At 41.9% G+C, this 15,846-nt stretch overlaps 2 protein-coding genes across 12 annotated transcripts in view; one reads left to right on the top strand and one right to left on the bottom strand.

Moving 5' to 3' along the window:
- Positions 1-5,832, bottom strand: part of LOC146348176 (uncharacterized) — a 29,766-nt gene extending 23,934 nt beyond the window's left edge. For 4 of the 5 annotated variants that reach the window (XR_014790556.1, XM_084852518.1, XM_084852516.1 and 1 more), the window contains exon 1: positions 4,542-4,704. Coding sequence is in view for 4 of the 5 variants with exons in the window: in XM_084852518.1 (XP_084708644.1) it covers positions 4,542-4,608 (67 nt within the window). In the remaining variant the exon portion in view is untranslated. Of the gene's footprint in view, positions 1-4,541 lie in introns of all 5 variants that reach the window. The other variant, XM_084852514.1, reaches the window with a different exon arrangement.
- Positions 1-15,846, top strand: part of OSBPL9 (oxysterol binding protein like 9) — a 102,754-nt gene that overhangs the window by 60,081 nt on the left and 26,827 nt on the right. For 5 of the 7 annotated variants that reach the window (XM_084852509.1, XM_084852508.1, XM_084852510.1 and 2 more), the window contains exons 4-6: positions 7,929-8,005; positions 13,813-13,908; positions 14,911-14,958. In XM_084852509.1, the coding sequence (XP_084708635.1) occupies positions 7,929-8,005; positions 13,813-13,908; positions 14,911-14,958 (221 nt within the window). Of the gene's footprint in view, positions 1-7,928; positions 8,006-10,223; positions 10,336-13,812; positions 13,909-14,910; positions 14,959-15,846 lie in introns of those variants that run through there. The other 2 variants (XM_084852512.1, XM_084852511.1) reach the window with 1 other exon arrangement.

Raw genomic sequence — 15,846 nt, 5'->3', positions numbered from 1 at the left:
GATAGTTTAGAATTCATTTAACAAATAAACATTGTTCAAAGACACAATGTCTCTTGATATTTGGTGTCCCAGAATTTAGGAGGAATGAACTGAAGAAGAGGATCCTTGTGGTGAACGCCTGATGATGGTATAGAAATACCTTTTCATCTAGATATGCTTTCAAACGCTATTTAGTTCTCTTCAAGATTGCTATATATTCCTTATTTGTATCTTACAGTAACATAAAATAGTCTGCCCACATAAGAAGCATCCCATTCATACACTTATGCCAGAATACACTTTAGGGAGTTATTCCCCACAGTATTTACTTTATTCTGGCTGACAGATTACACACCCACCTCTTTGTTCTGAGTTATGGATAGACTTGGGACTACTATTTTATGTAAAACATGTTATGATACATATCAGTTAATGTAATCAGGATCACCAGAGTGTGCTTGGGAAGCATGTAAGTTTACAGTTATCCCACACCAATCTGATGGTGAAAGGCAGTGGGGAAAAACTGTGTCTAATGGATCCCTGTAGGATGCTAGAGTACTGAATGGCTTTCAGGTATATCAGGGATGCCAAACCATTTTTGGTCTGGGGGCCCTCCACCGGCAGGACAATATTAGTGGGTGTGGCCCCGCCCACTAATTCCATCATCCTGCCCATTTTGCCCTTCTCTGTGCTGAGAGAAAGCACTCTCAGCAAAAGGACTCAGCCTGCAACCTCTGACTTGGATTCCTGCATTGAGCAGGGGGTTGGACTCGATGGCCTTGTAGGCCCCTTCCAACCCTACTATTCTATGATTCTATTCTATGATTCTGTGCACTGGGAGGAGCAGCTGCACCAGCTATTATGTTGACTCCTTTCAAAAGAAATCAGATTTCTTCAGTTACTTTTTGCCTTATTTTCCACTTTTCTTTAAAAAGTTTCTGAGCACATAGCGGTCTGCAGCTTTTTAAGATCATTGATATATCATGTCTTCTGGGTCTGAACCCAGGTAGAGTTCAAACAGGGAAATGCCGGTTTGATCATGGAGTAGCATACCAGTATGTTCTCCCCTGAAAGCAGAAGTTGGGGGGAATTTCTCTCTCTCTCTATCTGCCATGGTCCCATTCTGGTTCAGATCCTGGGGCTTCTCTGGATCAAAGTACTCATGTTGCATCAAGTTGCACCCTTACTGCAATTGTGGTGATGGCAGGGGTTTATGGGATTGTTTTTGAGCTGCTCTTCTCAGGGCTGCTAAAATTGCAGGCACTTGGTTGACCATATGTTTGAAATGTTAATGCTTATTCCTGGAAATCTGAAATATTTTTTCAACTTTGTGTCTGCTTATTTCTGGGTGGGAGTTCCCAGTGGTTGGTGGTTGCTTATCTCCCTAGCATCTTTCCTGTGCAAAAGTTGCAGGCTTTGCTCCTGGCCTGTTAAACAAGTATGCTTGTAAACAATGCTGCTAGGTGTCATAATTTCATCAACTGACAAAAGAGCTCAGTATTGCTGCTTTATTTTCCCCCAAATTGGTGCTTTTTCAGTGTTTGGGTCTAAGGGACAGCATACCGAAACTGGATCGAGAGAGGAGTGAAGTAACAATGGCCTTTAAATGGAGAATGGTGGAATAGGAACTTTTAATTAACAGGTTTCAATCTCCATTTGTCTTTTGTGCGGCTCTGTTGTAGCACCTGGATACTCAGGTGGTGAGCAGGTGTTTTTTTTTTGCCAGCACTAGCCAATTGGAAAGCTGGAATCTTTTTTGTTTGATTCAGACCTTGTCATTATTCATGCCTTCATAATTCTCAAGGCCATGCTACAATGATGCATTTTATTATGTGGCTGCTCTTCATTACTGTTGAGATACTATTTTGATAATGCACTATTGGGTGTATCTGTTCATGGATGTTGGTTGGTTCCTGGGAACAAATTACACCATTGTTCTAGCTAGTATCTGCACTGGATTCCCATTGTGTCTCAGGCACGGTTCAAAGTGTTCATCTTGATACAAGTAGTATCTGAACTCCAGCATAATAATGACCATCACTTTCTCTGTCAATTTGTGAATCAACTTTTGTTGATAACCTTTGATAGCAATGGCATGTTAACAAGTCTGTTTGGTAGCTGTTCCTCCCCCTGCAAAATTTGCCAGGGTATCTTTGGAGGCATTGAAAAACCACTTCCAGCAGGATTAAGGTAGTTCAAGAAAGGTGTGAAAGGGGAGGGGAGCCTTGTTACATTTTTATTTATATGCTGATCACCATGAACACTTTGGGATGAAGTTGCTAAGCAAAGTATATTGACTTAAACAGAAATTTCCAGCCAGGAAGGGGCTCTTGGGAGAAGAGGTGGATAGCTTGATGAAAATATTGACCCAGTGCATGGCAGCTGTGAAAAAGGCAAATTCCATGTTGCAAATCATTAAGAAAGGAATAAAAAATAACACCTTTATACAAATCTATTGTGTGACCACTTGCAATGCTGTGTGCAGTTCTGCTCACCACACCTCACACAGGATATTGTAGAGCCGGAAAAGGTGCAGAAAAGGGTAACCCAAATGATCAAGGGACTCAAGCAACTTCTGTATGAGGAAAGATTACAGTGCTTAGGGTTGTTTAACTTACAAAAATGTTGAGTAAAGGGGCACATGATAGAGGTGAATAAAATTATGCATGGTTTGGAGAAACTGGATAGAGGGTTTTTCTCCCTCTTTCAGAACATTACAACCCCGGCTCATCCAATGAAGTGAAATGGTGGCAGATTCAGGACAATAAAAGGAAGTATTTCTTCACAGTGTATATAGTTAAACAATAGAATTCGCTACCACTAGATGTAGTGATGGCACCAGCTTGGATGGCTTTCAAAGGTGATTAGACAAATTCATGGAGGTTAAGGCTATCAATGCCTACTAATCATGAGGACTATGTTATTACCTTCAGAATTGGAGGCAGTATGCCTCTGAATACCATTTACTATGGAACATGAGCAGGAGAGGGCATGGTTTCCTCAGCTTATGCCTTTCCTCAGGTTATGCCTTTCCCTATCATATTTACAAGTTTTGGGGAGTGTGAGGGACTTCTGAACCAAAAGATCTGTGCAGAGTTCCCAGTATTTTTACTTTGAACTTCGTTAACACTGAGAAAAGGAAATAAATAGTAGACATTTATCATCTCTGTTGATGAATGTTCACGTTACTCCAAATTATGGCCCAACTGTCACCTACGTTTCTACTATATGGAAGCAAGTGTAGAAATGCCATAGTTAGGGAAAATAGGTCAGTTAGCATTTCTTTCTCCCCCAGAATGTTCCCCCAGCATTTTTCAGCATGCCATCCTTTCTGGATATGTGCTGTTTGCATCAGACCCAGTGAAGTAGTACTCTGAGCTGGTGTCCACTGATAGGTGATTAGCCCCAAAGAACTTGCCTTTGCAGTAAGAATGTGTTCGGGGTCTTCTAGGGAACCCTGAATGAACTGCTTGTGCTCTGCGTATGTGGAAGATGTGCTTTGTAGAATATAACAGTACCTAGCTAATCTCTCATAGAACGATGCCTCAAAAGAATTTTGGCTCCCTGCTCCACTCATTGGTTGGCCATGGGTCTATCAGGGTCAAGCTTCTGTTTCCATATGCAGTCTTCTAATATAGAAGGATATAAATGCCTAGTTTTCTCCTCCTTTAATGGAGTCCCTTAGGGAACCAGCGCACTCAGTGACTTCTGTGACTCTGCTTTGTGCTTGCCTCTATGAGTGGAAAAGGAAACCTTACCATTTGAACTGACATTTATCAGAGGCGTTTGCACTTTAAGGTATTTAGCTACAAAACCTTTTGCTTGGGGGGGGGGGGAATCTAATAGGTTAAGTCTGATGGCACACTAGTGGACTTCCTAGCCCAGTGGAACAGATTTTGAGGATGTACAGGGGGGTGGGGGGATCACCCCCTCCTGGTTCCATTGATGGAACTGCTTCAATCAGTGGAACAATGTTGTTGGATCCAGCTCAAAAATAAATAAAACATTGGGATGTCTTGTTTGGCTTAGATATGTTAAAAAAAATGGAGGTGAGAAGTATTTAGATATTCTTCCAATGAATTCTGAAAACGTTTTCAACAGTCACTGAAAACTCATTCGAAGTAGCAAAATGCCATAATCACAAAGGGAATGGGGGTACCTGTAGTATAGAATTCCTGGTAGCAGGGTCATATTTTACCATTCCCACTTCCAAGTTTGTCTCAGATTACAGCCTGAGGCAGACCTTACTTGCATAGCCCCACCCCTTAATCCACAGGATACCAGCCTAATATTTTCTCATGATAGAGTTGTGATGTATTGAACAGGATGTTATTCATGCATTTAAAATGAAAGTAGAGTTGTTGTTATGTGAGAGTGAGTTATGTAGAAACTAGCGTCATTAAAAATCAGTACTATAGTGAGTATAACAGACTTTTAAGGGATGGGAACATAGCATTGATATAGCTGTCTTGTCCTGTTCTTTTATAAATGAAGAATCCTGAATTGGTTCACTTCTCCCTTTTCCACACCTACTTCCTTCCTTAAGATAGCTACAAGCTCACCTTGATAGCTATTGTTTGGCACATGTTGTTCAGTCGTTAAGTTGTGTCTGACTCTTTGTGACCCCATGGACCATAGCACGCCAGGCCTTCCTGTCCTCCGCTCTCTCCCGGAGTGTGCTCAAGTTCATATTCATTGCATCTGTGATGCTATCTAGCCATCTCTGCTGTCCCTTCTCCTTTTGCCTTCAATCTTTCCCAGCATCAGGGTCTTTTCCAGGGAGTTTTCTCTTTGTATTAGGTGGCCAAAATATTTGAGCTTCAGTATCTGTCCTTCCAATGAGCACTCAGGGTTGATTTCCTTTAGGATGGATTGATTTGACCTCCTTGCAGTCCAGGGGACTCGTAAGAGTCTTCTCCAGCACCACAGTTCGAAAGCATCAATTCTTCTGCACTCAGCCTTCCTTATAGTCCAGCTCTCACAGCCATACGTTGCTACTGGGAAAACCATAGCTTTGATTATACAAACCTTTGTCGGCAATGTGATGTCTCTGCTTCTTACTATGCTGTCTAGGTTTGCCATAGCTTTCCTCCCAAGGAGCAAGCGTCTTTTAATTCATGGCTACAGTCACCATCTGCGGTGACCTTGGAGCCCAAGAAAATAAAATCTGCCCCTGCTTCCATTTCTGCCCCTTATATGCCAGGAAGTGATGGGGCCAGATGCCATGATCTTAGTTTTTTTAATGTTGAGTTTCAAACCAGCTTTGGCACTCTCCACTTTCACCCTCAACAAGAGGCTCTTTAGATCCTCTTCGCTTTCTGCCATTAGGGTGGTATCGTCTCCGTATCTGAGGTTGTTGATAATTCTCCCGGCAATCTTAATTCCAACCTGTGATTCATCCAACCCGGCGTTTCTCATGATGTACTCTGCACATAACTTAAATAAGCAGGGTAACAATATACAGCCTTGTCGTACTCCTTTCCCAATTTTGAACCAATCGGTTGTTCCATGTCCGGTTCTTACTGTTGCTTCTTGACCCTCGTACTGGTTTCTCAGGAGACAGGTAAGGTGGTCTGGTACTCCCATCTCTTTCAGAATTTGCCACAGTTTGTTGTGATCCACACAATCCAAGGCTTTAGCGTAGTCAATGAAGCAGAAATAGACATTTTTCTGGAATTCTCTTGCTTTCTCCATGATCCAGCGAATGTTGGCGATTTGATCTCTAGTTCCTCTGCCTCTTCGAAACCCAGCTTGTACTTCCGGTAGTTCTCGGTTCACGTGCTGCTGAGGCCTCGCTTGTAGGATTTTGAGCATAACCTTGCTGGCATGTGAAATGAGCGCGATTGGATGGTAGTTTGAACACTCTTTGGCATTGCCCTTCTTTGGAATTAGGGCCGCGGTGGCTTAGTGGTTAAGACGCTGAACTGCAGACTGGAAGGTTGGCAGGTCAGCAGTTCGAGACCCGAGTGCTGCGTGACGGAGTGAGCTCCCGTCTTCAGTCCCAGCTTCTGCCAACCTAGCAGTTCGAAAGCAAGAAATTGCAAGTAGATAAATAGGTACTGCCTCTGCAGGAAAGGTAACAGCGTTCCATGCACCTCGGTGTTCACTCATGCCGGCCACATGACCATGGAAGCGTCTTCGGACAGCGCTGGCTCTTCGGCTTAGAAACAGGGATGGGCACCGCACCCTAGAGTCGGACATGACTGGTTGGGGACACCTTTACCTTTCTTTGGAATTGGAATGTAAACAGACCTTTTCCAGTCTTGTGGCCACTGTTGGCATATTGAGCAGAGCACTTTAACAGCATCATCTTTTAGGATTTTAAATAGCTCAGCTGGAATACTGTCATCCCCACTAGCTTTGTTGTTAGTAATGCTTCCTAAGGCCCACTTGACTTCACTCTCTAGGATGTCCGGCTCAAGTTCAGTGAGCGCACTATCATGGCTATCAGGGACATTCAGATCTTTCCTGTATAGTTCTTCTGTGTATTCTTGCCACCTCTTCTTAATCTCATCTGCTTCTGTTAGGTCCCTGCCTTCTTTGTCCTTTACCATGCCCGTCTTTGCACAAAATGTTCCCTTTGCACAAAACGATATCCCTTGATATCTCCGATTTTCTTGAAGAGATCTCTAGTCTTTCCCATTCTATGGTTTTCCTCGATTTCTTTGCATTGTTCATTTAAGAAGGCCTTCTTATCTCTCCTTGCTATTCTCTGGAACTCTGCATTCAGTTGGATATATCTTCCCCTTTCTCCCTTGCTTTTTGCTTCCCTTCTTTCCTCAGCTACTTGTAAAGCCTCATCAGACAGCCACTTTGCTTCCTTGCATTTCTTTTTCTTTGGGATGGATTGAGTTGCTGCCTCCTGAACAATGTTGCGGACCTCCGTCCATAGTTCCTCAGGCACTCTGTCTATCAGATCTAATCCCTGAAATCTATTCCTCACCTCCACTGTATATTCATAGGGGATATGATTTAGGTCATACCTGAATGGTTTAGTGGTTTTCCCTACGTTCTTCAATTTAAGCTGAAATTTTGCAAGAAGCAGCTCATGATGTGAGCCACAGTCAGCTCCAGGTCTTGTTTTTACTGACTGTATGGAGCTTCTCCATCTTTGGCTGCAAAGGACATAATCAATCTGATTTCGACATTGACCATCTGGTGACGTCCATGTGTAGAGTCGCCTCTTGTGCTGTAGGAGAAGAGTGTTTGCTATGATCAGCGTGTTCTCTTGGCAAAACTCTATTAGCCTTTGTCCTGCTTCATTTTGTACACCAAGGCCATGCTTGCCTGTTATCCCGGTGATTTCTTGACTTCCTACTTTAGCATTCCAATCCCCTATGATGAAGAGCACATCTTTTTCTGGTGTTAGTTCTAGAAGGGGTTGTAGGTCTTCATAGAACCAATCAACCTCAGCTTCTTCGGCCTCAGTGATTGGGGCATAGGCTTGAATTACTGTGATGTTGAATGGTTTGCCTTGGATTCGTACTGAGATCATTCTATCGTTTTTGAGATTGCACCCCAGGACTGCTTTTCCCACCCTTTTGTTGACTGAGTGCTACTCCATTTCTTCTAAGGGATTCTTGCCCACAGTAGTAGATATAATGGTCACCTGAATTAAATTTGCCCATGTTTGTCCATTTTAGTTCGCTGCACATGCTAGTCAGGAATTGTGAAGCTGCCCAAATTAGCAAATATGCTGAAATATTTGTACTGTAGTTACTGTTAAATGTACAAGTTTAGTTTTAAGTCATGTAACTACTTCAGGTTTGGGTTGTTTTTTTTTGCAATATCTTCAAATGTTTTTGTTAATCATGAAGTAGGCTTTTCTGTGAGCAAAAATTTACTTTGTTACTGGCTTGTTTAATTAATAAGATGGTTCTTCGTTGTTGCAACAGATTGGCTTAATTTTGCCAGTTGTTGCCTTAAGTAAATTTTTACTATTCTTACAGCTCGAGATGCTGATGAGAGAGAGAAATGGATTCATGCTTTAGAGGAAACCATCCTTCGTCATACTCTTCAGCTTCAGGTGAGCTTATCTGCATTTACTTTAGAATCATTCAGTTGTCAGAGTACTTGTTTAAGGTGAGCGTGTCAATAGTGATATATACATTCTAAATTTAATACGCAATTAAAGTTTTCTAAAATTATAACCCATACCAATCTGTTTCAAGATCATGAGTGCACATTAGTTTTTATATTGAGTTTAAAATTAAACAATTTAACATGTTTCTATCTAGAAAATATAGCATTTCAGTTGCTAAGTTTTGCATTGATGTTGTACTGGCAGTCCACATATAAGAAAATTTTCTAGTGGAACTGGAAAACTAGCAACACAGATTGGAAGTTATCTACAAGGATGTCTTATATGGGCTCCATTCAATTTGTGGCTTTAACTTGTATTTTCTTTATCCATTGTCCTGCTGAACTTTTATATATATCTACAATTTGAAGGCATGTGAGGTAAGAGATCTACACTAGAATTCTCAGCACAGTAGTGGGGAACAGCTGCATACATACACAAATTGACTAAAAAAAGGATGTTGGGAATACTTTAACTGTAGAGGAGAAGGTTATTTTAGGGAAATGGCATCATCTTTTCTATGGCATTTATGCATCTTCAAAAAAAACCCCACCAGCATAACTCAGTGCTTTTATTGCTTAGAAGCTTGTAAATGTGACTATATCCCAAGATCTAGACTTGAATTTTAAGAAAAAACAAAACAAAACTATCAATCTTGTTACCATTCTCCATTTTAGTAAAAAGAGGGCTGGATCATTGTTGCTACGGCATGTATTTTGCTCGCTGCTGAATTTTTCCTCACATCCTTTTTGGAGTATAATAACCCTGTAGGCAATGGCCCATCCTCCTTATCAAGTCTTATTATACTTTTAATGTACAAATAACACTGAAGTATGTCAAAACATATCCAACTCTTGGGTTGAGAGCTTCCTCCTAAATGTATAATTTGGAATTAGTATTGTGTGTGTTGCATATTTACAGAAGGGGAATTAGAACATTAACCAAACTAAAACAGCATATTCCTGCACTGGAGCCTCTGAGAGGGAATTTGTATTCCTAGTGAGAATGTTAAGTCACCTCAAGGTGCCATCATAAAAAGGGGGTTGCTTTGGAGATGCTAGTACTACTGATAACAGCATTTTCGTTTTGATCTTGCAGTTACTGAGCAAATACAGTGGAGATAAGATTGTATGTTGTACTATATTAATGTGCATTGATTATAGTGATGTTTCAAGTGAGGAATCTCTGGTGAAGCAACTCTGTATATACATTGAAAATTGCAGCTTGAGCTTCAAGCATGTTTTACTTGGGAGTAAGTCCAACTCAGTCCAATTGATTTGTATGGCTCTCCTCCCTTCTTATGGCAGCCCTTGTGCTGGCAGAGACACCTTGGACGACTGGTTCTTTCCTTTGTAGCTCCTTTCTGGAGGGTCCGCTGACGGAGCAGGTGCGGTTTCCCGGTGGCGGGGAGGGGGAGCAGAGCAAGGGGCTACAGTTAGGAGGGGCGGGGAATCCCGTTGCGTGAGCGGAACTTGCACTACTGTGGATCCAGGCCAATGGGAATACTTCCAAGTAAATATGCGTAGGACTTTCAGCCTTAACATGAACTTAAGCTTCTTGAATCTGTGTGTGTGTGTGTGTGTGTGTGTGTTAGAGTGCCCATAGTATTACGCACACTAAGCTGAAACCTTGGCAATCAGAAAAGTAGGCGGATGATGAATGCCGTCTCAACCGGAAAGAGCGAGCGAGCTACGCTGTAGACAGTTCCGAGGAGACTGTTGGAGGCATTTTAGAGGATCAACAAAATCGGGGCGGAAGAAACCTCTGAATGAGTGCGTGTCTTCTATGGCATTGCATGCGAGGATCGAAGCACCCCTGTGGGCGATAGAAGGCGGCTCGGATGCAGGCGTCTGTTCCTTGGCGCGGCAGCCCTTCACAGTGGGATTTGCCTGACACGCCCAGTGAACTGACCTTTCGGCTCCTCCGCTCCTGGTGGATCCCTCTCGGCCACGTCTACCGTTGTCCGTGTGAGCAGCGTCTGCCGCTGTGGGAGCCCCCAGCACAAAGTGAGCCCCTGAGGGGAAGAAGGAAGCCGGGCACGCGGGCTGGAAGGAAGCGGCTTACCGCGTGTACCTATTCTGTGTCCCCCTTCCCAATCGCTGTGCGGGGGGCGGAAGGGTTGGGCTGGAAGGCACCTGACCCGTAGCCAATCGGGAGCCACCTCAACGTTAAGGCGAGCGCCGCGTGAGCGGCGGCTTGCGGCGCGGCGTCCCTGCGGGCGGGGGCCCATCCTGGGACAGACCCCGGCCAGAGAGAAGTGGGGGAGCATGGCTTGCGTGAGTAGGACCAGGCGTTGGGGTGGCGGAACGTCGATAGTGGCAGGAGGGGGCGCCCTCGAAATGAGCGGGCTTGCGCTGAGGAGGCCCACCCAGACGCCTGCGTCTTACGGTCGGCCCCATCTATAACGCGCGCGCGCGCGTGTGGGGGGGGGATTACGCCAAATCCCCGCCCCGAATTTGGCGTCAGGGCCGGCGCGTGCGTGCAGAACGGGGTTGGGGGGCAGAGGAAAGAACCCTGGAAAACAAAACGTAGATCAGAGCTAGGGCCAGTACCGTGCATTACGGACGGGTGCCGAAAAGGAAGGGCAGGGTGTGTGCGCTAAATGTGACTTCAGGCGCTGCCTAACTTCAGTTTTTCCATCTCCTCTGTAGGTCATTGGTGGAATTGGCTGCCATTGATTTTTGTTGTTTGCCAGTTTAGGTATCTGGATCGTGACACAGGCGATTATTGCTAAAGCTGTGGATTGTTAATACTTAGGCGATGTTCGGAGGCAACTTAGGTTTTCTTTCAAATTTATCAGGTCGTATATGTCATTGAACTTGGTTTTCTTCTGACCCTCCTTGTATAGGGTTGGGTTATATAGCAAACTGAAATGCATTGATTGCTTCCAAGTGGCTATAGGAACTGGATCATATGTTGTGATCCAGCACAAAGATCCCCATGCCCCTGAATGAATATGGGAACTGAGCTTCTGCGCTGACAACTAACACACTTTTAACCTGTGGAACTTGTGATCACTATAATATAATTTTTGAAAGTAATGTATAAATAATATGGTGAACTCAATTCTCTGAGTGCTGGGCTTTATGTAGTCAAAATGGTACCACCCACATACAAGAGTGAGGTATCGGTAGGCAGAAAACGAGGTGGGAGAATAGAATGGAGTATGCTGAAAGAACAGATGAATGGATGGCTGGAACACTGAACAAGAGCACATATATTTTGAAATCCCACTTATGTGGAATTCTTATATGCCCAACATATTTCTATGATTTTCTGGAAAGGCAGTGTATTTCTTTGATATTGGGAACATGGGTACTGGAAACAATGTGAAGCAAGTACACATTATAGCCACGGTGGGGCTTTCAACGATTTCTAAAGATGACTAAGATCCAGTATATGTCACCATTCAGAAATTGCAAGCGTTGCTAAAATAACCTACTCTCTGTTTGGCAGGTGGTCCAGTATATTGTTTGTAGTGGCTCTGATATGTCTTAAAGGATATAACGTAGTAGGATAACACATTCCAGTTCATTGTAGTGAATCTTCAGGGAGTAAGGTATGGCCCTTAGCAAAGACCATACAGTGTATCCCTATGTCCATTTCATGATACCGGGTAATAATTGAGTTGCATTGGGGATCTTTTATGGCCATTTTGAGCATTTCATACATTTCTTTGGTACTTCAGAAGGAATTGATGCATTCCAGTGATCATTATTCTTAATCACTGGGTTCATATGAAACACACAGCATCCATGAGCGCCACATTGGATATCAGGGAGGGGCCATAGCTCACTGTGACAGAGCGCATGCTTTGTATGCAGAAGGTCCCAGGTTCGATCCCCAGCTTCTCCAGGTAAGGTGAGGGAAGATTCCTGCCTAAAACCCTCGAGAGGTGCTGCCGGTCAGTGTCGACAATACTGGGCTAGATGGACCAATGGTCTGACTCAGCAAAAGGCAGCTTCCTGTGTTCCTATCCAAACCCTGCTTGGGGGTTGTTGCGTCGTGCAAACCCAGCTTTGCATAATGCATGCTGGCTGGTTTCACATGACACGATTACTTCAGTAGGGGTTGCATATTCAAAAATGTTGTAGAACCTTTTTCTGTCTAAATGCGCATGGGATTGTGCCCTAATCGTATCTCTCTCTCACTCACACACACACCCACCCATGATAGTGTTTTATGCTTTGAGTTTAAAAAAAAATACATATGTTCCTCAACCAGTGGGAGGCTGGTTACCCTCACATAACCCACTATCACCAGGTTCGCATGACATGACAATTCTTTAGCAGGGGTTGCATATTCAAAATGGCAGCTGCAGACACCCCACATGTGCTGCAGCCTCACCATGGGTTAAATAACCCACGGTGGGCTGTCGTGTCATGTGAACAGCCCCAGTATATCCTAGCAACTGAATCCCACAATCTGGTAAATGAGCTTATAAGTTTGTTTTCTGTAGAACCTGGTTAGTTAGGAATACTTTCTAAGGAAAGCTGAACCACTAAAATAGTATGTTTGGTTTAAAAAGCCCACTTGAAAATTTGTGGTATAATGCACAAAATTAACACCTTAATTGTTTACTTTTAAAAAGTCTTGGACACAATCCAGTAAAACATAAGCATTTGAAAATCCCTTTGACTTCAGTGGGAAAAATTTCAGCACTCGCTGAAATTAATAGAAGCTAAATGTATGCCCCTTATTTTTATAAAACAATTGTTTATCAAAATAACTGTAACATTTAAAACCTAAAAATATGTTACATTGCATATCCATTAGCTGTATATGTTTAATATAATTTTACATGAGCATGTTAGTTAATAAAGATGGCCTAATAAATACATGCAATGTTTCTATCACAAACTCTTGTGGGAAGCAAGACAACAAGCTGAAATAGGGGAGTAAGAAGAGTGACACAATTTGAGGCACAGACATTTTAAACCTCTTCTTTACTTATATTCCTAATATAAATGAACTTTTCCTTAGTTCATTCTGTATTTTTAGCGTATAACATTCTGTCCAAAGTCTTGCATCTTAATCAGGCAATAATTTCTTTAAACCTTGCATGCATTTTAGAGGAAGGTGACTTAGTGCTGAGAGAGCTGTTTAAATCAAATAAATATAAAACAGATGTTGTGATCTCTGCAAGAAGCAAAAGCATGGAAATACTCTTCATAAATGACAAGATATGAGCACATAATAATAACTGAACCATAATAATAATCATTACTTCTAGCAACATTTGCTGGGATTAAACTTCTGGGAGTAAGTGCCATTGAATACAATGGGACTTATTTCAGAGGAAACATGTATAGTGTTGCGCTGTTAAGCCTGCACTGTATTGTTGCCTCTGTCGCCTACTATTTGAGGATTCATGAGCCAAGCAGGCTCTGTTTTACAAGGAACCTTGCATGGACAGTGTCTTTATTGGATGCTTCCCCTAGATTATCCACAGCAAAATGGTAACTATATAGCAAAATAGTTAACCCCACAAAAATATTGTACTGAGGCTTTGGAATGGAGCTAGAGGGTCCCTCCACTCCATGCTGTGTGTTAATAATTTTGTTGTACTTTACATCTGCAGCAAAAAGGTAATTCCTTCATATTTTTGAAAGTGTATATAGAAACTTAGTTCATGGCTTTCAGTTCTTGACTAGCGCTGTGTTAATTGTTGAGGAATAAATCAATTGCTGTTCTATGTATTCTCAAAGAATTCCTGTTCAACTGTTGTGTTTGGTCTGGTTTTGTGCTTATAGGGTGTGGATCCTGGATTTGTTCCGAGTGTCCAAGATTTTGATAAAAAGCTTACAGAAGCTGATGCTTATCTACAAATTTTAATAGAGCAATTGAAGGTATGTTAAACCCTACACCTATTGTATCCTCCTATTTTGGGTGGATTCAGCTGTGAAGCAGTTAACCTTACAGAAGTAAATCACAATGAAATTGTAAACTTGTTTCTGTTTTTCTTAAAAAGCTCTTCTAAAACATTTATAGTTAATATTGTTTATCCTATATATTGCGGTTCCAGCATGTGTGGAAAATTTTGCTTTAATATTGGAAGCTATTAGATTAAAGAAAGTTTTCTGTAAGAAATCTATTTCTTTTACTCTTGCAGTGAAAATGGTGGTAATGACACGGACTACACTTCTGTGACACAGTGGAACAAACCTTGCCCCTTGTGATTTATCAATTAAAGCTTACTTATTTGGTCTTGAAAATGGAGTAGGTGTTTGAGAAGTAAAAATGTGTGTGAGAGAGAGGTGCTTTGGGTTTTTAAAGCCTTAAAGACTTAAGGTTGCTGAATTCATTACTTAGCAGGGCAGCCCATTCATTTCTAAAGAACTTCAGCTAGGGTTCAAGGTTAACTTGAAATACATAACTGAGGGGAAAGAAGCAACAGATCAGAGAGACAGTTGCTGTGGTCGTGAACAGTTTGTAGCACTATTCAGATTTGTTGGCCTTTTTAATGCAATTCTGTAAGATTACAATCCTATGCATGTTTATTCAGAAAACAAGTCCTACAATTCTCAGCATTCCCCAGGCAGCCATTTTCTGTATAAACATGCATAGGATTGTGCCCTAATATTGTCAACCCTTACTGCTGCCTCCCCAAGCCATGATAGTGTTTTATAGTTTGGTTTAAAGTAAAGACATCTGTTTCTGAACCAGTGGGAGGCCATCCTTTAGGTGGAACATGCAATTTAGATGAAATTATTACCATTTCTGGTAGGACAGTGCCATATCAATCGTATTTCGTTAGCAGACTCTAAAAGTACTTTTGAAATGAATTTGCTGTCCTGTGTGTATTTTTAAAAGCTGTATTATCAGTGTTATTGTATTTTTTTTCTTTTTAGCTCTTTGATGAAAAGCTTCAGAACTGCAAAGATGATGAACAGAGAAAAGCAAGTATATGTTTTGCATAGATGCTGTCCTGTCCCCCCCCTGCCCCTGCCCCTGCCCCTGCCCCAGTTCACTTTTCAGTCTGTTATAATTGGCTAGTGTCTTAGCCAAGCAGTTGATAACTTACATTCAGTGTATCTTTATAGATGCTGATTTCTTTGAGCTGCTGTAATAGAAAACACTTCCAGTAGTAACTGGAAACTGTTGTTTGATTGCCCCATTTAATTAAACTGGAGTATAATTAAAAACAGCCATGAAACCTAGCTTGGAGAGTACTAGAAAAGCTTTAAAAGGCTCTTGTACTTTTATTTATATAAAAGTTGTGAAGTTACAAATGACGTACTCCACCCTTTTTCATGAACTACTCCTACTGTGCCATTAGCACAGTTCATCAAAGTTATTGAAAGCATTCTTGTTTCTGAGCTGTATCTTCCATGGTTAGTCTTCTCCCCCAGTTAGAAATCTTTTTGGATTAGTAGTAAGGTTGCAGTGGATGGTACAGATAAAGTAAAATAGTGAGGTTTAGTTGTCAAATACTGTCAGACAAAATTGAAATGAAACAAAATAAAATATAAAAACTTCAGTTTAGGCGCACTTTGGTTTAAGTCACTTTGAAATAGAGACTGCCAGTGCAATCCTATACAAGCTTACTCAGGAGTAAGTACCATTGATTTCAACGGGGCTTACTCCTAGGTAAGTGGGTATAGGCTTGCAGTGTTGGTTACTTAGTAAGAAGCTCTAGCACTATTAACAGGATACTAAACCTATATTGTCCTAAATAAGTAATTCTTTATGTTTAGAGCAGGGTAATTTGCTGATTATGCTTCATATTTTAGATGGAAAACTACCACTGTCTAATCATTATACATCTTGTCAAAGGGTGCGACATT

Source organism: Heloderma suspectum, chromosome 4 (genome assembly GCF_057233095.1).
Source record: "Heloderma suspectum isolate Gila_16-S chromosome 4, 16-S_ref, whole genome shotgun sequence".
Taxonomy (NCBI): Eukaryota; Metazoa; Chordata; class Lepidosauria; order Squamata; family Helodermatidae; genus Heloderma; species Heloderma suspectum.
This window is presented reverse-complemented; position numbering and strand designations above follow the sequence as displayed.